This window comes from Squalius cephalus (assembly GCF_949319135.1).
Source record: "Squalius cephalus genome assembly, chromosome: 6".
Taxonomy (NCBI): domain Eukaryota; kingdom Metazoa; phylum Chordata; class Actinopteri; order Cypriniformes; family Leuciscidae; genus Squalius; species Squalius cephalus.
Genome location: NC_137127.1, coordinates 35,327,222 through 35,350,868, shown reverse-complemented (window position 1 = coordinate 35,350,868; position 23,647 = coordinate 35,327,222). Strand labels below are relative to the sequence as shown.

The 23,647-nt window shown below is 39.0% G+C and overlaps 1 protein-coding gene across 5 annotated transcripts in view; it reads right to left on the bottom strand.

Annotated features, from left to right (window-relative positions):
• The window catches only part of LOC307160258 (uncharacterized protein), a 37,970-nt gene that overhangs the window by 12,626 nt on the left and 1,697 nt on the right, over positions 1-23,647 (bottom strand). For 2 of the 5 annotated variants that reach the window (XM_079874207.1, XM_079874206.1), the window contains exons 4-12: positions 19,310-19,592; positions 18,646-18,761; positions 18,433-18,559; positions 17,319-17,410; positions 17,044-17,194; positions 13,222-13,364; positions 9,167-9,275; positions 7,594-7,727; positions 61-170 (exon numbers count right to left, since the gene is read on the bottom strand). In XM_079874207.1, the coding sequence (XP_079730333.1) occupies positions 61-170; positions 7,594-7,727; positions 9,167-9,275; positions 13,222-13,364; positions 17,044-17,194; positions 17,319-17,410; positions 18,433-18,559; positions 18,646-18,761; positions 19,310-19,592 (1,265 nt within the window). The remainder of the gene's footprint in view (positions 1-60; positions 171-7,593; positions 7,728-9,166; positions 9,276-13,221; positions 13,365-17,043; positions 17,195-17,318; positions 17,411-18,432; positions 18,560-18,645; positions 18,762-19,309; positions 19,593-23,647) is intronic. The other 3 variants (XM_079874209.1, XM_079874208.1, XM_079874210.1) reach the window with 3 other exon arrangements.

The window sequence follows — 23,647 nt, the reverse complement described above, 5'->3', positions numbered from 1 at the left end:
CAGATATGAATATTGGAATGTTTATGTAATTAGGCCTCAGAAGCTCATTTTAGAGCTTACCCTTGGAGTTGTTTGTTCAGACCGGTGATGAGCAGCTGATGCTTTTCTGCGTCTTTAATCTGCTGACTGCGAAGGCTGGCGACCTGTGCCTGCAGCCGCTCAGACTCATTCTGACAGACAAGACGACAGATCATAAAGATACAAGCAAAACGGCAAAAACGCACCCCACGGCACAACTGCGTGTCATGTCGGCATAGTAGACAAATGTGGCTTAACCTAGGGCTGCACAGTAATGAAAAAAATATTAATTGCTCATTGTTGATCATTAGTGCAAAACAAAAACCTGATCCTTGTAGTGGACCAAGAGGTGAACCAAGTGAAAAAGGACCCAAATCTCTTATTGGTAACTCAGTTCCTTATTGGTCTTAGATCCTCTTTGTGTTCATACTTTTTGGACCATGTCTAATACAATGGTTGGTGTCTGATGGCTATAACCTCCAAAATGCGACCCCATTCACTCACCATTCACTTTGGACGGCATGTAGTGGAGTCTAATGTCACAGCTCCCGAATTATATTTGTTATTTCTAACAAGGGCAAATAAATACAATGCCCATTTTAATGGCACAAATCGAGCACAAACGAATGATACCGGTTTTGTGTGATTTAGCTGAAATGGGGTGGAGTGTGACGTCACAGATCCCGAATTATATGTTATATCTGCGGAAGTAAAATAGTTACAGTGTTTCTTTTAACGGCACAAACGGGGTGGGGTGGAGAGCAGAGGTGGGTAGTAACGAAGTACATTTAATGTGTTACTTTTACTTGATTATTTTTGGGGGAAAATGTTTAATTTTAAGAGTAGATTTAAATGTGGGTACTTAAAATCGTGTACATTTCTAATGAAAAAAATGTACTTTTACTTTGTTGTACTATCTACAAAGAAGGTGTTCACGCATCCACATCTATCTAAAAGTTTGAAAGAGGTTGAAATGACAACAGACAAGTGCATGTCGTGAATTAATAATTTGGGGAGATCTGCCAGCAGAAACAGCATAGTCGATTTGTACGGAGGTATATAATGAACAAACTCCCAGAACGATTTGTGTTCACAGTGCATGTCTTAGCAAACTGTTGGCAAACCTAACTCAGACCACCTCCCAATACGCTTTATAAGGGTCTGAGATCGTGTAGAGTGTTCGCGAAACATGCTCAGACCCCTAAAAAGCACCAAGTGTGAAAACACTCTAAGATAATGGCTAAACGGTCACATTAGCTGCGTTTCCACTGTCGGGCCAGTGTGAGCCAGGGTGTTAAACAGGCCGTGCCGGGCTAATAGCCTCGGGCCAGTAGCACCGGGCCAAAAATCTGCTGCGTTTCCACTGTCGGGCCAGAAGCTCCACAGCGCTTCACTAAAACATGCCCGTAACACGCCTCTATGGAACAACGTCACACTAACCCATCATTTCACCAACAAATGGAAGTTTTATCAGAAAACTAATCAGAAAGAAAACACTGGAAACAGCGTGATCGCAAAACAAACATGATAAAAGCAAACGTTTGCTGGCATTTTTGTTGTGTACTTGAATATTTAAAATCAAAGCATCGACGTTTTACCTCAGGTTTACATTAAAAAAATGATACATTGATCATAATGAATTAATTTATGTCAAAATTGCACATTAGTCACACAGAAATAAATTACCGTTAGGTCTATTTCACAAAAGAAAGAGGACAGACTTACTTATTCAGTCGCGTCTGTTTCTGTTTATTTGGTAGTTGCAGGACATATTTACATCGCATTTAGAAAGAATGATCATTTCTACAAATATATGCCACCAAAAATACGACCTGATGAGCTTTAGCACTCTCTCCCAGTAGGCTACAGTTATATTTTCAGTCAGAGAAACAGAGGAAGTTCCAGAAAAGACAGTTGCTTTATTTTATGATAGTCCAGTAGAAAGAGACGAGACGTAGGCTACTGACAGATAAAATAAAAACATGATTGTGATAGCCTTTATGATTTGTCTGATTTCTTCAAGCATTCACTATGTTTTTTTACTATGCGTATCTTCAAGTGTATTTACTATGTTTACTATGGTAATGGTTAGTGTGCATAGACTTTTGCATCGCATATAAATATTTCTACTTTATACGGTGATCAGAATCCACATCGGATCACAAACAGAAGGCATTCAAACACGTATATTCATAAAATAAATTATTTTAAAAGTCTTTAATGCTGACAGAATCCGGGGCTGCCGTCTCCAGACTCAGGTAAACTCTGCCTCTGTTCGTAACCACTCCTCTAGCCCGAGCTGGCCTGCTTTGGCCCAAGATATTCGACGGACCAGAAAATCCTAGCCGTTGGCCCCGATTAAGCCCCGATCAAGCCCCGGAAGTGATAGTGGAAACGCGACTGGCCCTGGCACGCACTAGCACGCCCAGCCCTGGCCCGACAGTGGAAACGCATCCTCTTGTCAGGATGAGAAAAAAAAATTCAAACTGTGAATAAATTTTATACTGAAATTGTGTGTGTGTGTGTGTGTGTGTGTGTGTGTGTGTGTGTGTGTGTGTTTGTGTATGTGTGTGTCTGTGTGTGTGTGTGTGTCTGTGCGTGTATGTATGTGTGCGTACATGTGTGCGCGTGTGTGTTTGTGTGTGTGTGTCTGTGCATGTGGATTTGTATGTGTGTGTATGGGTGTGTGTCTGTGCGTGTGGATGTCAGTGTGTGTGCATGTTTGCGTTTGTTTGTATTCCTGCATGTGTGTGTGTGACAGTATCATCCTAAACCAGCAACCCTTCGCTCAACAGCACCATCTACAGGCCGATGAGTGTACAGTCACTAAATGTGCACATAAATGAATTTATTTTATACCCCCCCCCCATGGATGAAATTCTACAAAACTTAGCAGAGGATACCCCCAGAGGATGTCAAGTTAATCATACACATGAAATATGGTGCAGTTCTGAACATCTCCACTGAAGATAGGGGCGATAAAAGCAGAATAATATTGCATTTTCATTTTTTATGGGAGGGGCGCAAATCACAAATGACTGATTATGGGCTAGGTTGATGTGGGCCCTTAAGAGTGGGCCCTACATACCATAAAAATTTCTTTATCCTCGGTGCCACGGTTCAGGTAGTTATTTAGGAAAAACTGCATTTTTTTGGGTTTGGGGGGGCCCAGCGCGGGGGGGGGAGTGGCCCCCGGGGACCAAACGAAATTTTTCCGTAGAAGTGTAGTGGGGCTACATGCCCACCAAATTTCATGTTCCCCGGTGCTTCGGTGTCCCTGGTATCGTTGACGAAAAATTTACGGGGGCCCCAGCGTGGGGGGGGGGAAGTGGCCCCGGGGACCAAACGAAATTTTTCCGTAAAAGTCTAGTAGACCAACATACCATAAAAATTTCTTCATCCTCGTTGCCACGGTTCAGGTAGTTATTTAGGAAAAACTGCATTTTTTTGGGTTTGGGGGGGCCCAGCGCGGGGGGGGAGTGGCCCCGGGGACCAAACAAAATTTTTCCTTAGAAGTCTAGTGGGGCTACATGCCCACCAAATTTCATGTTCCCCGGTGCTTCGGTGTCCCTGGTATCGTTGACGAAAAATTTACGGGGGCCCCAGCGCGGGGGGGGAAGTGGCCCCCGGGGACCAAACGAAATTTTTCCGTAAAAGTCTAGTAGACCAACATACCATAAAAATTTCTTCATCCTCGGTGCCACGGTTCAGGTAGTTATTTAGGAAAAACTGCATTTTTTTGGGTTTGGGGGGGCCCAGCGCGGGGGGGGGAGTGGCCCCTGGGGACCAAACGAAATTTTTCCTTAGAAGTCTAGTGGGGCTACATGCCCACCAAATTTCATGTTCCCCGGTGCTTCGGTGTCCCTGGTATCGTTGACGAAAAATTTACGGGGGCCCCAGCGCGGGGGGGGGAAGTGGCCCCCGGGGACCAAACGAAATTTTTCCGTAAAAGTCTAGTAGACCAACATACCATAAAAATTTCTTCATCCTCGGTGCCACGGTTCAGGTAGTTATTTAGGAAAAACTGAATTTTTTTGGGTTTGGGGGGGCCCAGCGCGGGGGGGGGAGTGGCCCCCGGGGACCAAACGAAATTTTTCCTTAGAAGTCTAGTGGGGCTACATGCCCACCAAATTTCATGTTCCCCGGTGCTTCGCTGTCCCTGGTATCGTTGACGAAAAATTTACGGGGGCCCCAGTGCAGGGGGGGAAGTGGCCCCCGGGGACCAAATGAAATTTTTCCGTAAAAGTCTAGTAGACCAACATACCATAAAAATTTCTTCATCCTCGGTGCCACGGTTCAGGTAGTTATTTAGGAAAAACTGCATTTTTTGGGGTTTGGGGGGGCCCAGCGCGGGGGGGGAGTGGCCCCCGGGGACCAAACGAAATTTTTCCTTAGAAGTCTAGTGGGGCTGCATGCCCACCAAATTTCATGTTCCCCGGTGCTTCGGTGTCCCTGGTATCGTTGCCGAAAAATTTACGGGGGCCCCAGCGCGGGGGGGGGGAAGTGGCCCCCAGGGACCAAACGAAATTTTTCCGTAAAAGTCTAGTAGACCAACATACCATAAAAATTTCTTCATCCTCGGTGCCACGGTTCAGGTAGTTATTTAGGAAAAACTGCCTTTTTTGGGGTTTGGGGGGCCCAGCGCGGGGGGGGAGTGGCCCCCGGGGACCAAACGAAATTTTTCCTTAGAAGTCTAGTGGGGCTGCATGCCCACCAAATTTCATGTTCCCCGGTGCTTCGGTGTCCCTGGTATCGTTGACGGAAAATTTACGGGGGCCCCAGCGCGGGGGGGGAAGTGGCCCCCGGGGACCAAACGAAATTTTTCCGTAAAAGTCTAGTAGACCAACATACCATAAAAATGTCTTCATCCTCGGTGCCACGGTTCAGGTAGTTATTTAGGAAAAACTGCATTTTTTGGGGGTTTGGGGGGCCCAGCGCGGGGGGGGAGTGGCCCCCAGGGACCAAACGAAATTTTTCCGTAGAAGTCTAGTGGGGCTACATGCCCACCAAATTTCATGTTCCCCGGTGCTTTGGTGTCCCTGGTATTGTTGACGAAAAATTTACGGGGGCCCCAGCGCGGGGGGGGAAGTGGCCCCCGGGGACCAAACGAAATTTTTCCATAAAAGTCTAGTAGACCAACATACCATAAAAATTTCTTCATCCTCGGTGCCACGGTTCAGGTAGTTATTTAGGAAAAACTGCATTTTTGGGGGTTTGGGGGGGCCCAGCGCGGGGGGGGAGTGGCCCCCGGGGACCAAACGAAATTTTTCCTTAGAAGTCTAGTGGGGCTACATGCCCACCAAATTTCATGTTCCCCGGTGCTTCGGTGTCCCTGGTATCGTTGACGAAAAATTCAGTAAGGTGACGGAAAAAAAAAAAAAAAAAACTTTGACAATCCCTATATGACCGCTTTCGCTAGCTACGCTAGCGGCGGTCATAATTAGCTAATCGTAGCAGCCAAAAACATAACTCACAATTATATTTTTGACTATTTGTGCAGCCCTAGCTTAACTCAAACTGTTAAAAATCACTACACACCCTATTTGTGAACTGCACACTTTACTGTGTGAAGAGAACGGTGATGAGTACAAAGAGAAGGTTACACGATCAGACGTGTTTTTGGAAGCTTACACAAACAAACAAACCTGAGATGTGGACAATGCTTGATCACCTTCATCTAAACCAAACGTTGCCTGCGTTAGAGGAGTGTTGCATATAGTTCACTCAATATACAGGTAATTAACTGGCAACCAAATTATACATCATACAAAGATTCAACAAGGTGTAAAAAAAAAAAAAAAAATCTGAAACTGACCTTTCAATAAGCCTCTGCATCTTAAAAATATTAGTGACAAAACACACATGGGCAACTCTTGCGGTCAACCTATTATGTTGTATGATTTTGTAGGTCTGTGATAGTTTTAAGTTTAATTTTACAGAGATGATAAAAAAAATATGGTAAATGTTGTTGTACTGTACAATATTGTCCTGAGAAGCTAGACAGAGTTGTTTTTCTTTTTCTAAATCTTTTTTTTTTTTCTGATTGTACAAGAGTGTACCATCATTACATATTTCTCTATTAAACATTTTTTATTTCAAACATTATGTATTTTATAAAGATATTTATAAAGTTAGAAAAAATGCACTGGAAAATCAATTTAAGGGGGCAAATATTATCCCTTAATGCAGTGGTTCTCAAACTTTTTAGAGTGGAGTACCCCCTGAGGCACTTAATATCCTTCTGCGTACCACTTAGACTGCAGTCATTAAATAGATTTTTCCAGCGCATTTTTTACCTTTATAAAATACATAATGCTAATAATAATTAGAAAATTAAACAAATCTTCAATCCAGAAATATGCAATGATGGTAAAAACAAAGTGATACTTTTAAATATTAAACTAAAACCACTAGTAGGTTAAGTCACTGTCTTTATGAGTGAGTCATCGAGTCATTTATTCATTTAGTAACGAAGCAAGTGGCTGTATGTATGAATAGGTAATTGAATCATTGACTTCCACGATTCGTTCAAAGCCGAAGATTCGTTCATGAAAACACCGGTGTGTGTTGCAGTTCTGCTGTGGCTTTCATTGGAACTATTATTTTGTTGCAAAATGAGCAAAAAATACTGACACTACTCTTTAAACTGAACATCGCTTAATATTACCTTTTCGTTTCCTGAACTGTTGTAAAAAAATCAATGTTACATTTGCAATCATGTGGATATTCAGAAACGTTGCATTCTTGCTCGTATAATATATGATCAATATTAAAAACAAGAACTCACACAGGGTATGTTTTTGTATCGAAGAGAGCTTGAATCTTAAATCGATCTCTATGCACAGTCAGTGTCTATTTTTGATCTTCATGCTAGTAAGTGCTAAATCCCCACTTTTACAAAGGTACACTGTCGAGAACGGCAGTGATGTACTGCGATTTGCTGAGGTAATTTGATTGGATGTCATGTATTTACTGCATTTTACCTACTAGAAATACTTGCACAGTTTTAATGTCATTAAGGTGGGTTAGAATTAAATGAAGGCCAAAACTCAGCATTTTGTTCACATACCCCGTCACCTCACGTACCCCAGTGAGAACCACTGCCTTAATGGAAAAGCTGTGACTGCAGTCTAAGTGGAAGAGAGGGGGTACGCAGAAGAATGTTAAATGCCTCAGGGGATACGCCACTAAAAAGTTAGGGAACCACTGTTATAAATTATACCTCAAACAAAACTATTGTATATCAACAGAGAGCACACATCTTCATTTGGACAACTTTGATACTGATTTTTGGAATCAATTATCATGATTACACTTGTCTTTCATTAAATCGGATGGGACGAATCGCTTCTGCGCGGATTATAGGAAGTTAACTAAAGTGACTAGGCATGATTCATTTCCACTTTATTTAATTATTTTTAAGGCATTTCAATCCAGTAATTTCTCTTTGCATGATTTACAGCAGCAGTAACCGAGAAAGCAGGCTTAGCAAAAGGTCAGTTGGCAAGCAGTGTAATTGCTGACACTTATGACGATAGTGCCTTAATACGTACAGTCCAAACAGTTTCTGTGTACCTGTAGTAATTCAATGCGAGCCTGAAGTTGCAGACGGTCCTCTAGATCTCCACATTGTTTCTCGAGGACCAAAATCTGCTCCTGTAGTTGGTTTCTCTCCAGTTCAAGCTCTTCAACAACAGACCTCAAACCATCTACACAAGTGAAAAAAACAAACAAAAAACAAATAGTTCATCCACGTGAATAATGACAAATAAAGTGAATGTATTGATTTATATGTTTTACATTAGTTCTCTTTCACCAATCATACTTTATTTTGTGTTGAGCAAAATATTTAACAAAAACGCACATCACCAGCAAAGTGGATGCTCAACCAAAAAATAAAGCAGAATGAAAAGATAGACAGATATCACTCTGAGAAGAAAACAAAACTGATGAAAAAGGAAATGACAGTCAAGACAGGACACACTAAAGGCTCTTCTTATTTTGGATACTCTTAATTTATCATTCCAATTCTGCAGATATTTTCATAATGACATGGCCATCTGGAATGAAGAAAGTAAGGACTAACTGTTCAACCTGATTCATATTCAAACTGGTAAGCAAGCGCTGCTTTGTTTACGGATTGTACATTTGCAGCTTCAGTTTCCCTTTTTGAAAGACTACTGCCAGCTGCTGGTATAAAAAGTTATTTCCTCTCATGTAGGCACAGAAAGTATGTGCTAGTTGGCCGCTGGCTGTAGACTTTGCAATGTGTTAAAGCCAAACTTTTTGGTCCAGACGCAAGAGATGTCTTTGATGACGGTTTAGTGTGTCACGGCCTTAACACTGAATCATGATAGATTTAATATATCAACAACAATACCAGTTCCTGTTAATAAAAACATTAATGATATTGTTATAATTACAGCAGAAATACCAGATTAAATATTAAAGAAATTGAGTCAAAAAGGTTCAGAACCACTGATTTGAATTGGTGTAATTTATCTGCTAAATGTGTATTTTCTAATTTGCATTAGACATTGTATAGCTAATTTAGCTATACAATGTCTAATGCTAATGTGAGTTAATAAATAGTAAGTTATTTGTTTGGGTAACACTTTACAATACGGTTCATTAGTTAACATTAGTTAACTACATTAGTTAACTTGAACTATTAATGAACTGCACTTCTACAGCATTTATTAATCATTTCAACATTTACTAATACATTATTAAAATCAAGAGTTGCATTAGTTAACATTAGTCAATGCACTGTGAACCAACATGAACTGCTGTATTTTTATTAACTAACGTTAAAGATTAACAAATACAGTAATAAATATATTGCTCATGGTTAGTTCATGTAAGTTAATACATTAATGTTAACAAATGAACTTTATTGTAAAGTGTTACCTTTGTTTGGAATGAAAAAAAATGGTTAATGAAAGAAGGTAAATCCCTCCAAATGTACATATAATCTAATATGTAATTTTAATAAGATCCACTTGGACAATCATTCTTATAATGTCAATGTGAAATGCATTAGCTGGTGCCCCGAGGTAAAAAGAGGAAGGTCATCATACTGGTCTGTGACCAAAACCTGCACAGATCAAACATTTAGAACACGGACAGTGTCTAGTGAGTTTCACACCTGTATCTGTAGCACTGTGCTGTGGCCACCATCCACCCATATTCTCTCCATTCACATCGCAATCACTGGGACCTATTGGGTCCTGCCTATTATGAAATTCCAAGTCTTCCTGTAGAAAGAAATAAAAATAAAAAAACATAATTTTTTTTACTACCACTTCTTTAAAATGACCAAATAATTACTTCTACGTGAGTGGGGGGAAAAGCTACAAGAGTTTTTTGTGTCATCATTTATACTCACCCTCAAGTCCTTCCAAACCTGTATGGCTTTCTTTCATTCTTCCACATCTTCAAACTTTGAGATTCAAGATTGGTTAAAATACATTTAAAAAAAGAATAACTAAGGATGTGCCCGATGCCAAATACCTAATTCGTAAAGGCACGGATATTGGCTTTAAAACAAATTGTACCGAATATTAGGAAAAATATTCAGCAGACAAATTTGCTGGATAACAGGTGAGCTAGGGGATAGCACAAAATGATACATAAACCTCTAGAATTAGTACACGAGTGTGTGAAGTGAAGGAGTGTTAACTCTATGAATGAAGTGAGACCAGCACGATCACACACCAAATAGCCGTGTTGCCGTCCCTGTAGAAGCCATCATGATAACTAGAGTGCAAATTACCATGATAAACAGGTTTTTAAAGATTATTTTAAGAAATTATAATTCATGGTGTAAGCATGCTCCCCATACTCTCTTGACAAAAATTTGTCACAAGAATTTTGATTTGTCAAAGTATTGTAAAGATACAAGTTAATTAATTGGTCAGGCCACGGCAATTTTTATGAGTTGACCTATATCTGCTGAAAGCCAAAAATCTAAACGAAAATTGAAACTCATAGATACCAGGGGCCTGATGTATAAACACTGCGAATACAAAAAAAAAAAAAAAAAAAAAAAGGCATTGAAATGTGCATATGCAATTTTCCATGCACATATCAGGATTTATAAACAATAAACTAGGCGTAAATATGTATGGGCATTCTAGACCGTGTTTGCACTCTTTTACTGGAGTGAGCGAATTAATGAAGTAAACAGAACAATTTTAAACTCTGTTTTACATCTGACACATTTAGATTAAATATGCCACTCTCATTAATGGAGTTAAGCACTGAAATTTCGGAGAAAATATTTTCGCGCAAGAAATAATCAATGAAACGCACTTGACTCTGTCTAAGCAGAGGGCTTAGCAACATAGACATTATAATGACAACAGATACCGAAGGACTTGCCCGGTGTTCAAATAGTCCATTGGCCGGTTTGAATAAGTCCGATAAGACAGTACTGTACAAACTCTGCTGAACGCAGCTATGCTGTTGGTGTCCTGTCGTGCACAGACAGACAGTAGGAAACAGTAAGGAAAATGTTTTATCAGTGACGTGCTGGGTCTTACAATTATTTACACAGCAAAATAAGGCCTATCTGTTTACATTAAAAATATATAAACATCCTAAAATATATGTTTACCTTATGGGCAAAATTGCATAAATTTGATTTGAATGAATTAGTAATTAAATACTAATTAAATACTATTTGGCCAGTGGAAAAGATTGAGAAAAACACTTCTCTGAAAACGTTCTCTGAAATGTTATACACTTTTGATTTATTTATTCTAAAACAAGGCATGAATACGGAATGATTTTTAGTAATGTAATGTGCCGGCACATAGTCTGTATCTCATATTTTCTTAATGCCTTACACCATTGAATATGGTATCACGTGGATGGAATATGCATGGAAATGATACGCAGATGACCTTATGCATAGTAAAACGAGTTGTTGAAAGCTCCATATATGGTTATTTTGGGGAGGAGACGGGGTGGAGACACATGTACGCACAATCTTCCGCTGACTGGGTTTTATAAAGGAAATTTTGCGCAGGTTCTGGCGTATTTAGCAAATTCTAGCTTTTAGGATGAAAACTACGGAAAGTTTTATACACGAGCAGGATGCACACCAATTTTGTAAAATTGTGCCAATAGGGGGCACTACAACACTTTAACTCCGGAACTATATGATCTATGAAGTTGAAAACTGTAGCTAATAACTCCGCAACAGTGTTGTTTCATCTTAATCCTCGAAGGTGTTCAATTCGCACAAAACTTATTTATAAAGTTGCCAGACAAGACTGAAAGTATTGCCATCCATTTAAAATGAAGAGACAATATTATTGTCTATTGTACATAGAATAAAACATCAATTCAAAGACACTTAAAAGACTCATATTTGACAAGAGACATGGCCATTGAATAACTGTAATATATTTTAACATTTAGTATTATTGTTTTAATTATAAGATTTTTAAATATTTATCGGGAAAGGCTACTGAGCTGGGACTTGGACTCGGGTCGCCCGAAGTGCAACAGTGTTAAATGTCAGAGCACTGTCTACGAGGCAATCAGCTCTGACGATTAGAAGTATAATTAGAATAAAAAAATATTTATTTTATGAGTTATACAAGATATATTTGTTAAATGACAACAATGAAGGGAATATAATTACATTTAAAACAGGATTCTAGTGTAATTCTACGAACTTCTGGTTAAAGTCCTGCCCACTTCTGGTTTTAACCGAATACAAATACATAGAATAAAAATGATTTTGCATTTGTTATAAATAAATACAGATAGTGTCTCCAATGCACACCCCTAGTAATAACTTTTGGCTACACTGACAACCCTGACAGCACATCTTTGTTTGAATGTAACAAATATGTGAATGACACTTGAGAAAGGGAAAGGGTTTCAGTGAACAACGTCTTAAATCATATGGTGTCAGAAGATACTTATTTCACACGTCAATATGGACTACTTGTCCTTTTTTTTTTTTTACTTTTCAGAGCCTGGTAACTGCATGATTATATTACTGTATATGGAAAAAAGCAGCATTAATATTCTTCAAATCATCTACTTTCTGTTCATTGGGAAAAAGTCATACAAGTTTGAAATGACAAGGCCAAGTGAATGCATTTTTTTGCTAAACTACAACTTTGCAATAGGGCTGGGCGATATATCGCATGACATTGTTAGGCGCATCTCGTCAGTAAAGCCGGTTCCTTGATTAGTAGTAAATCGCCATCACCTGCTTTCAGATGGAGCGGCATTCACTACAAAGAGCCGTAGTTAACTGACAAGCTGAGCCATATCGCATTAATTATCACAGGCGATACGTCCGCGATATTAATGCGATATGGCTCAGCTTGTCAGTTACTACGGCTCTTTGTAGTGAATGCCGCTCCATCTGAAAGCAGGTGATGGCGATTTACTACTAATCAAGGAACCGGCTTTACTGACGAGATGCGCCTAACAATGTCATGCGATATATCGCCCAGCCCTACTTTGCAACACAGCAAAAATGTAAAGGGACTAAATACAGATGGGTGACAAATTAAAGTTAAATCTGAGGAAACCCATGGCTGTGTTTGTGTGTGTGTGTGTGGGGGGGGGGGGGGGGCATGTTTTGCGTCCACTTGTCCACTTGTCCCCGAGAGGTTCTCCACCTTTTTGACTCAAAGGACTCAAAATTAGAAAGCCCACCCCCACATGACCTTTATAGTGGAGAAGGATTTATATTATTTATTTTTTTACTCAAATTTCAACCGAATAAAATGTTTTAGAGCTTGGCGTAACTAGAAAAAATATATAAAAATGGCAAGGGAGTGCTCAGCTTTATCCGAAGATGAAACATTTCTATCCTGATGGGAGTTGTCTCATCCATGATGACAATGCCCCCCTCCACAGGACACAAGCATTCACTGAATGATTTGAGTATAAAAATGATGCAAAACATATGCTATGCATTTGCAGTCACCAGGATCTCAACCCAACTAAACACCTATGGGAGATTTTGGACTGGCAGACAGCATTATCACCAATCACTCGTTCAAATCTTTTGGAAGAATGGTGCACTTTCACACAAGTACTTTTGGAATCAATACCAAAGTGACCGCGTCAATCTGGCGGCACGTGGTGGCCTAAAACCTGACTAAGACACATATTCCTTTAATTTGTCACTCATCTGTATGTAATTTATGTAGTAACTTTAGTTCATACCTGCAGGCTGCGTGGGGTGAAATATTTAGGCTTCCTGCTTTTCAGTCCATGGGCCTGGGCCAACTCCTCCTCCACTTCCTGTTGCCGATTGGCTAATGCTGGATCGGAGCAGCCAGGAAACAACCAGTCATCCTCAATCAGTTTTGTGCCACAAGACAAAGGTAATGGATCAAATATATTTAAGGGCAGAGTACATAAATCAGGGTTGAGGAGAGACAGCCAGGTAATTCTAGTGCAGATCAGAGAGTGGTAAAGGGACGGAAAGCAGCAGGAAGGAGCACGCATTGCAAATTCGGTTTTCAAGGCATGACTATGGAACAGATGTTCACACAAAGCCATCATATTAATTAAAGTGCAAATTTCCATGATAAACATGTTTTTGAAGATATTTTTAAGAAGTTATGACAATTCGTCTCGGTCACAGCAATACGTGGATAACATCACCTGAAGTGATACTCTTTCTCTCACACTCCCCGTCAGGTTGGGAAGGGTGGGTGGGGGTACTGGGTCTTTTCATTTCCAACAGATAGAAATACTCAACTTTCTCTTCTCTATACAACAATAATTCTTTTGAGTTTCATACTGTTACTGTCACAATTCCTGTAAAACTCCATATTGTATCCACATTTATCTCCCTCCATGTCAGCTGGGAAACTTTCTAGAGGAGCTGGCTGTGCTGCTGTTCTCATTCCCTGAGGATGGCAGCCCACACTTAAAGTCTTTAGCTACTTAAAACATCCATCTTAAGAAGCCTATGAGCAATTCTGAGAGAAAACACTATACTTTTCTGCATGACTTTTCTGTATACGCCTAACCCATTTATGGTCCTTTGGTGAAAATGCTGTATTTTGGTCTAATCTGACTACAGGACGAGTTCACACTGAATGCATCAGTGACATCTGGCAAAATGCAGTGTGTTGTTTGATGACATCATATGATTTTTCTATGGAAACCTCAAGTTGCAATTTTCCCCAAAATATTTCCAAAATTATGAATTATAAAGAATTTGTGGAGTCTGTTTCTGTTAGTGGAAAATACGTATCAGTGAGCACCAGGTTTTAAACCAACAGACAATAAGAGGGCACAACAAATAAATATAAACAACAAAACTGGAATTGTCTGGAGGACACTGAATTGTCTGGAGGAAAAAAGAAACTATCATCATTTACTCACCTCCATGTTGTTCCAAAATGGTATGATATTTTTTCCATGAAAGGTGTTCACAAAAAAAGACCCTACTAAGTGTAACTGTATGAACAAAATAAATAAACACATACATACATACATACTTACATGGATGTAAGTTACATGCATGTAAGTTTTGTCAGTGAGACAAAATCCAGTGAGGCCTAAAGGCTGATTTATACTTCTGAATCGGACCTACGCCGGACCCCCTACGCTGTAGTCTACGCGTTGGTTTTCATTTATACTTCTGCTTCGTTGTCCATGTTGACATGCAATTACACATGCAGAGGGAGCACGTGAAACCCGAGGGAGGGGTTCTAGCAGACCAATCACAGCACTTGCATCCGCGTAGAATTGACACGTTGTTACATTTTTGGAGAGGTGCACGTCAGGGTACGCCGGCGGGTGCGCGTGCTACACACGACATAGCTACCGGCGTGAGTTTCGATGCAGAAGTATAAATTGGGCTGAAGAAATTTTTCCAAAAATCTTCTTTTTTCACGTGATCCACAAAGAAAGTCATACAGGTTCCGAATGACATGAGGGTGAGTAAATGATTACAGAATTTAAAAGGCTGAAAGCCTGAACTTTACAACATCACATAAACAGTTCCTACCTAACGGTTCATTTTATAGCACAGACTTGTGCAGAGATTAAAGTCAGGTAATTGGAAAAAGAGAAGAAAAAAAAAGGAAGACAAAATGACAGATGAAGGACAGGACCCCATGAGCCAGCCTCGTCTGTACTGCCAGAGTTTCCGTAGAGGAGGAAAAGTTGCAGAAAACTACTGGTAGTACAGACAGGGGCAAACGATGGAGGCAATGAAACCTGCATGCACAAAACTGATGGGAAACTGTTCTCAGTGGCTGCACCCATCATGCAGAGCAGGAACAGAGGCAGAGATGGGGAGGAGGAGGGTCTCAGGGCCAATAGGTGGGAGAGAAGTGTTACAAAACAAATGTAATCAAAAAAACATTTTGAAACTCATTAAGCATGCCACCATGTCAGTAAGGCTCATTTCACACTAGATGCGTGTAGCAGGAGCAGAGTAGAAGCGGCAGTGCCGTGCAGAATCTATTTTTGCTGCTCAGCTCACGCTCAGTTAAAGAAACACTGTATTATTCATGATTGACATGAAAAAAAAAATTTTTTACAAGTGAAGTCTAATTTGTTTCACGTAGTCCCAATATTACTTTAATCAGTGTGTAAATGTAAGCATGTTCAACCAATTTAAATTATAGCTTAAAAAACATGCTAAAATAAATGTATCATTTCAAACTACACACAGTTTATACAATTTATATAAAATTATTTAGTTCATGTTATAAGATTATATGGCATAAGTACGTAGGAGGAGGGAACATTGTCATATCACAGCAGCGAATGCTGCTATTGTAAACAAAAGAACGTGATAGGCTGACAATGGTTGGAGGACTAAAGCATCAGCTAAAGTTCGGTTGCGCGCTAGAAATGATGCCAGTCTGGAAGCACAATGGGCACAACAAGCTGCTTCGACTTTGCATTCTGCTCACGCTTCCAGTGTGAAAACAGGTGTAAGAAACCCAAATATCTCAGACATTTTTGTAAAGGGTTTATCCTCTTTCACAATTCATAGCAAGTAAGGACAACAGAACCTTTTAACAAATGGATAAATAAACAAATGGTAAGCAAATTTCACGCACTTGCGCAGACATCCCACCCTGCAAAAACTCATTTCTAGGAGATGGCACAACACCCCCGCAAAATCTGAACTCACGAGGTCAGAGAAAATGCATTAGAAACACGTGATACTACCAGGAGTAATGGTAATGCGTCTTGGTTGACCACTTAGCATCTTAATACCAGGTGGAAACAGGCTTCCTCTCTCACTCGCTCGATTTCTGGGATATTGCATATAATATGTGGCCTTCAGGAGGCTGCTATCAATATGCGGGAGACTCCCGGACCTTCCGGGAGAGGTGGGATGTGCCAACAAAACAGACAAACCAGAGCAAAAGCAATCAGGTGTCAAATTTATATGAAATCAATGATGTTCAAGTTTATGAAGACTGCTCCACCAAAACGTTCATTTAAATCTATGTTATGTTTGCAATAGCAAAATAATAAACAACACAATATAGAAACGCATCTTTTAAATGTGTGGTCTCATGCTGCTCACCATAGAAGCAAGGACACTAGACGCGTAAGTACAGTACAGTACTGTAAGTACAGTCAAGTACAGCATGTTAATGTGCTTGTGTTTCTTACAAAAATTGTCAAGAAGTTGGACCCTTGGTGGGTTTTCACTCTTGTTTCAGATGTCTCAAAGTGGTTCACTGAACTGAACAACAGACAAGAGAGGCATCATAGCCACTGAGGTGCTCGAAGTATGGCTCGCTTCAAACACACAATAAAGGGCTGTCAAAGCAACTAAGGGCTGTTTTACAAGAAAATACTATTTCAGTCTTACTACCTAAAAAGCACTGTGATTTTAATATAGCTGATAAAATGTCACTGGTATACCCAGCAACACTTGACCGTGTAGACATGCACATGTAGATTATGTCACAATTGATCATGCTTTCTGCTTTGTCTACCTAACAGCTGTCATTACTTTTTAGGTAGACACTTGTGAATGTATAGCATATGCCTCCTCACCCTCTCTCTCCTCCTCGATGTGGCTTATTCTGAAGGACATGGCGTTCTTCTCGTGACCCTGATCTCGAACCCTCTCTGCCTCCGTCACCATGGTGACCATTTCTTGCCACTCCATAACCTGCACATCATCCATGCTGCAGGTCTCACTCCCCTGTTATCAGAAATATACATATACTGTATACACAATTCAGAAATGCCTGTCCCTTACAGTGGTTTAATCATTGCTTTTATAATAAAGTCATAAAGGTAAAAAAGTCAAATAAATAAATCATTGCCTGTGATGCTGCTCTCTTGGTCACCTGCTCAAGGTCAGCCTGCATCTTCCTCTGCTGTTCCTTATATTCCATAAGCTGTTTCTGCAGTTCATCTGTCAATACAACAAAATCTTACCGTAAGACAACATGCAAATTAGGGATAGACACAAGTACCCACATTCTCGAGAACTTGGAAGTGATTAGTCCAATCGAATGGTTGATGCATTTTGTTTGTTTGTGGCTATTTTCATGGCAAGAAAAATTTATGGTAAAACTATATCAGGTTACTATCTATTTTTGTAAAAAACTAAAACTATATTTGGGTTAATTTAGTTAAAAACTTCTTCAAAAGAGTTAAAGGAGAAGTTCACTTTTAAAATGAAAATTCTGTCATCATATACTTACCCTCATGTTGTTTCAAAGCTGTATGAATTTCTTTCTTATGCTGAACAGAAAGGAAGATATTTAGAAGAATATCAGTAACCAGACAGTTTTTGGGTCCCAATGACTTCCATAGTAGGAAAAAAATATACTATGGAAGTCATTGGGACCCAAAAACTGTCTGGTTACTGATATTCTTCTAAATATCTTCCTTTCTGTTCAGCATAAGAAAGAAATTCATACAGCTTTGAAACAACATGAGGGTAAGTATATGATGACAGAATTTTCATTTTAAAAGTGAACTTCTCCTTTAAAAAAGGTTTCTCACAGGGTTAAAACCAGCATCATTTAATAAAGCATGCTTCAATGATAAAGAGGTTTGACAGAAAGAACATTTTGGTGGATCTTCTCCTAGTATTAAAAACTTGTGCGTCATCCTGGAATGGCCTATTCTGCAATGGGTATAAACAATCTGGTCCCATCGGTTTGAGATTTTATAGAAACTTCTTCCAACATTGGGGCTGCTTTCATGAAGTTTGTTCATAGTATATAAATTGGTTGATGCATTAAGTGGCTTTTTTATGGAATTAAAAATTCTACAAACATGTGTGCCAAAAAGGAGCATCACTTTCATGCATATTTCCCAATAATTAAAAACAGTGCATATAATTATAATATACCTGATATTTTCATTGTTGGTCTATAATACTAGCCCTTGCTCAAACACTGAAACACTGGTTCCACTTATTTATACCATTTTTTGCCTTCATATCTTCATACAGCTCCAGTTTGCTGAGCATTTCCTCTCTCTCCTCTTGCAATTCAGTAATGCGACCATGTAGGGACGTGATGTCAGGGGACATATCAAGAGATACTCCAGACTGAAGTCAAAAACAGAAAGAAGATAATTAAATTTAGCTGAGTATTTACGTGCAAATCTGACGAAAAATGCAATATACTTTCTCACCTGAACTTTTTTGAGTTCCTGCTCGAGCTGCCTAATCCGAGACTTGGACCATGCTTTCATCTTCAAGAACTTTGCCTCTGCTTTACTGACCTCAGAATCTTTCAGTTTCACTTTAGCTAAATTGGACAGAAGAGAACAGAAAGAAATAGAAAAACAAAGCCACTGAGAGATTCAACAATGCAGTGACAGGACACAGAAATCCTAAAATTGGCCCACAAAATAAAATTACAAAAGTAAATACCTAGGCTGTGCATGTTTTAGTGCGTTTATCTGATTCATCTAATAGGTTTGAAAAAAGAATTGCCCTAATAAAGGCAAAAAAAAAAATCCCCTGGAAATCAGTTATGGGGGCAAATAATGCCTCATAGTGGAAAGGTTCATTTCTGTCACTGCAGTTAACTGACTACAGCACAGAATATAAAAGGTTTTGGGAGTCAGCTGTCTTCAAAAGGCCTAAACCAGCCAAGATACCAGCATAAAAACACACAAAATCACAGAAAATATCGGTGGGTTTTGTCAATATCACACAACCCTACTAAGAGAACATGTTTATTGGTGTCTAAACCAATAAAGTCACTGGGATGGGACAGGGGTTTAATGTCATTTGAGAAACAAAGGTCAAACTGCAGATGACATTCTGTAAGTATGTGGCATAGTTGACTACCTTGCAGATCTGTGACTCTCTGAGCTGTGATGCAGGTGGATTGGTTTGCTGAGGCGTCTGCAGGTAGTGATATAGAGCGCTGAAGAGTCTCAAGCTGTCTGCGTAAGGCCTGCTCCTTCTCTGACATCTCAGCCTCGTGTTTATTAGCAGCCTTGAGGAGCTCAGCCTCATGTTTCTCCATTAGATCTCTGACCCGAGCCCGAGTAATGTGACGCTCTGCCTCCAACTTTGACTGAAAGTTTTCTCTCTCGCTCCGCAAGAGTTGCATTTGTTCTATCAGCTCCTACCAAATAAAAAAAACACATATAAGTCACATAACAAATCGAATAAGATATACGTGAGCACCACAGACTTAAAAGTGTAGAGGACTGACTATTTAATTTCCTTATGTGTGCACAAAACATACAAACAGACACTGATCATTGAGGAAGTTTCACATTATAATAACATTATATTCATATCATACTCCTGCTACCACACATACTGCTGCAGTCGTAACAGACCAGACGCCCATTAAAGGGATAGTTCACACAAAAAATTCCAAACCCGCAAGACCTTCGTTTAGTGTTCATCCTCAGAACACAAATTAAGATATATTTGATGAAATCCGAGAGCTCTCTGACCCGACATAGACTGCAAAGTAATCCCCACTTTCAAGGCCCAGGAAGGTAGTAAAGACATAGTTAAAATAGTCCATGTGACTACAGTGGTTCAACCTTAATTTTATGAAGCGACGAGAATACTTATTGTTCGCAAAAAACAAACAAACAAAAAAACACTTTATTAAACAATTTCTTCTCTTCTGTGTGAGTCTCCGACACCGTTCACGTGAGCACTATGCGTGTGTTGCTGACGCAGGCGCCAGCCAGTACTGACCCGGTCTTGTGGGTTTGGAACGACATGAGGGTGAGTACTTAATGACAGAATTTTCATTTATGGTTCAACTAACCCTTTATCGGGATAGTTCATCCAAAAAATCATTATTTACTCACCCTCGAGTTGTTACAAACCTGTATGAATTTTTTTCTTCTGCTGAACACAATAGAAGATATTTTGAAGAATGTTGGTAACCAAACAGTTGTGGGGCACCATTGACTTCCATAGTATTTTTTTTTTTTTCATACTATGGAAGTCTCAATGGTCCATCAACTGTTTGGTTTCCCATATTCTAAATATCCTCCTTTAACTTCAACTGAAGAAACATTCATACAGGTTTGGAACAACTTGAGGGTGAGTAAATTATGACAGAATTTAGGTGAACTATCCCTTTAAATACAGACATGTATTTTAATAAAAAATAGAAAATCGCATCAAATTTCAATTAATTCTAGTTCATCTTATTCCAGAGACTGATTTTTAGAAGCTCCTAAAAGCGTGAAATTTACTCTTGAGTTAAAGACATCACAGCTCATGCACAAGCCTCTGGAATAGATCAAGCAGAGCTACAGAACTTCTTATTTAAACATTAACATATTAGATATAGCAGCGATTTTAGAGTGATAAAAACATATTGTGAATCAATTTGTAATATGTGATAATTCAATCTGGAATGATTCTTTTTTATTTTTATTTAAAGGGGTCATGTAATGGAAAATGTCCTTGATGTTTACACATATAGAAGGGTTGAAGAAAATTAAAGTCAGTAATAAAATAAGACAAATAATCAAATTACAAGCAATAGCCACTAATAAATACAACAGAACAAAGATACACATAAAAAAAGAGTGATTTCAGGCAGGTATAACAATAGTTTTCAGGTACAGAAACTGAATTAAATAATTAAATGTTAAGTAATGCTGCACTCTTCACTGTATAATTTAAATATAAACTAATCCTTATTGTATTTACAAAACATTGTTGTCAGTTGGAAACCTAATGTCCATATCTTGTCATTAATTTTTACTTGTATGAAGTGTCACAACTATTTTGGACTGTCTCTGCTCATTTGCAACACAAGAGCAAATAAAGAACTGGCTGCTTGAATAAGTAAAGCATATGTACAGTATACACACACACACACACACACACACACACACACACACACACACACACACACACACACACACACACACACACACACACACACACACACACACACACACACACACACACACACACACACACACACACACACAGTACTATGCAAAAGTCTTAGGCACATTAAGCCAGTTATTTATTATATATTTTGCTATAGTGTGTCAATAGGAAAAATCTGTTTAAATTTCCAAATATTCCTTTTGCCATTAATTGTAATAATCCAGTGAGATTTTTGTATGTACAAGGACTGTGGCAATGTCCCCAAGACGCTTGAAGAAACCTACCAACAAAGCTACAGTACTGTGAATAGTTTTAGGCACTTGTGTAAAAATTCTGTAAAGTTTTGATGATTTAAAAAAAATATTATTCTATAAACTAAATCAATAAGTTCTTCTGAATTTAGTCTGTCTTTTTTTCTGTTTCTTCATGTAATCCCAGACAGACTTGATTATGGTGAGATCAGATCTCTGTGTGGAGCATACGAGCTGTTATCAGACTCATTGTGCATACAGCAATCTCACTGCATTACTGGCAAAAGGGAAGTTTAGAAATGTAAACTGATATTTCGGTAACACTTTACAATAAGATTCATTAGTTAACATTAGTTAATGTATTAACTAACATGAACTAAAAATGAGCAATACATTTGTTACAGTATTTATTAAACTTTGTTAATGTTATAGTTAATAAAAATACAACTGTTCATTGTTAGTTCATATTAGTTCACAGTGCATTAACTAATGTTAACAAATACAACCACTGATTTTAATAACTTATCAGTAAATGTTGAAATTAATATTAACTAAGATTAATAAATGCTGAAGAATTATTGTTCATTCTTAGTTCATGTTAACTAAGGTGGTTAATTAACTAATGGCTAACGTGCTGAGTGCTGTGGCCTCACTTTACTGTTTCCCGCGAGCCCTCTACCGCTGCATATAAGTGAGGCCCTGCAATACGTATCACTGGAGCTGCTCTTCAGTGGTTAACTCCTTATCTAACGGATAGACAGCAATTTGTTAGGATAGGTGAAAGTCTCCAACTTAGATCCCGTACCGTCACTATTTCTCATGGTGTACCTCAAGGTTCTGTCCTTGGTCCTCTTTTATTTCTCTTAACTTTGTAGATGCTGAAACTGTTATCCACGCGTTTATAAGATTGGACTACTGTAACTCCTTATGTAGCGGCTTACCCACCAAAGCTATACATCGCCTTCAAATGGTGCAAAACTCTGCCGCTCCCCTCCCTTTATCTCTCTACAGATAAAGCGCGGTCGGGATAATTCCGCTACACGGAAACGATAAAAATTCTGTATTATACATTTTAAGGCCAGACAAGTAGTTTGTTGAGGGTTGGTTTGTAGGGAAGGACTACACGCCTGCGCACATACTGTATATTCAAACGTGCATACCCATAGACTGAACTCGTAATACGCATATGCGTATCAGCGTTCTCACAGGTTCGCATTTTTAAAGTTTGCGCAGAGAGAACTTAAGAGTTTTCTGTTAAAACGGTGTCGTGTTAGCAGCCCCTAAGTTAATAACTAATGATCGTTGCGACGATTGACTTGACTTGCATATAATAAAAAATCTGCACATATCACTCCAATCCTTTACCAACTTCACTGGCTTCCTGTGGTCAATCGCATCCAGTTTAAACTTTTAACATTAGTTTATAAAGCCTGTCATGCCTGTTATTTTCCTCTCTATTTCTATGTCTTCCACTTTTTCATTTTTTATGTTATGCTTACTTTATCGACATTTGTTTTCTTTGATTATATAACTTCACATGTTAATTATCTGTAGTTATTGGTTGTCTCCATCTGCTTTTCTGATTGTTATAATAAGCAGATTGCTTGTCTCTTTGTCTGTCAACTGTTTGTATTATTTTGTGAAGCGACCTTGGGCTCTTGAAAGGCGCTATAAAAAATAAACTATATATATAAAAAAATATATATATATTATTATCATTATTATTAGTTGTATGCCGCTTTTAACAGCACGCCATGCACACAAGGGTCTAGAGTAAAACTACATTGGTATGTTGTGTTATATTTAATTTATGTGGTTCTGTGTGTACGTTGAGACTAAGAAGACATTTTTATGTGCCACATCATGTGTCATGTGACACCCGCTCCTTGAACAAAGTGCAATGAGCAATATTGTCAGCATCCAGATGACAGACTTTTGGGGGAAAACTGCGCTAGCCGAGCAGACGCCATTGAAAATAATGGAGATGCTGACAGATGCTTTTTTTTTTTTTTAGCTCCTTGGGGCTATAATTCTTGTGCAATTTAGGATT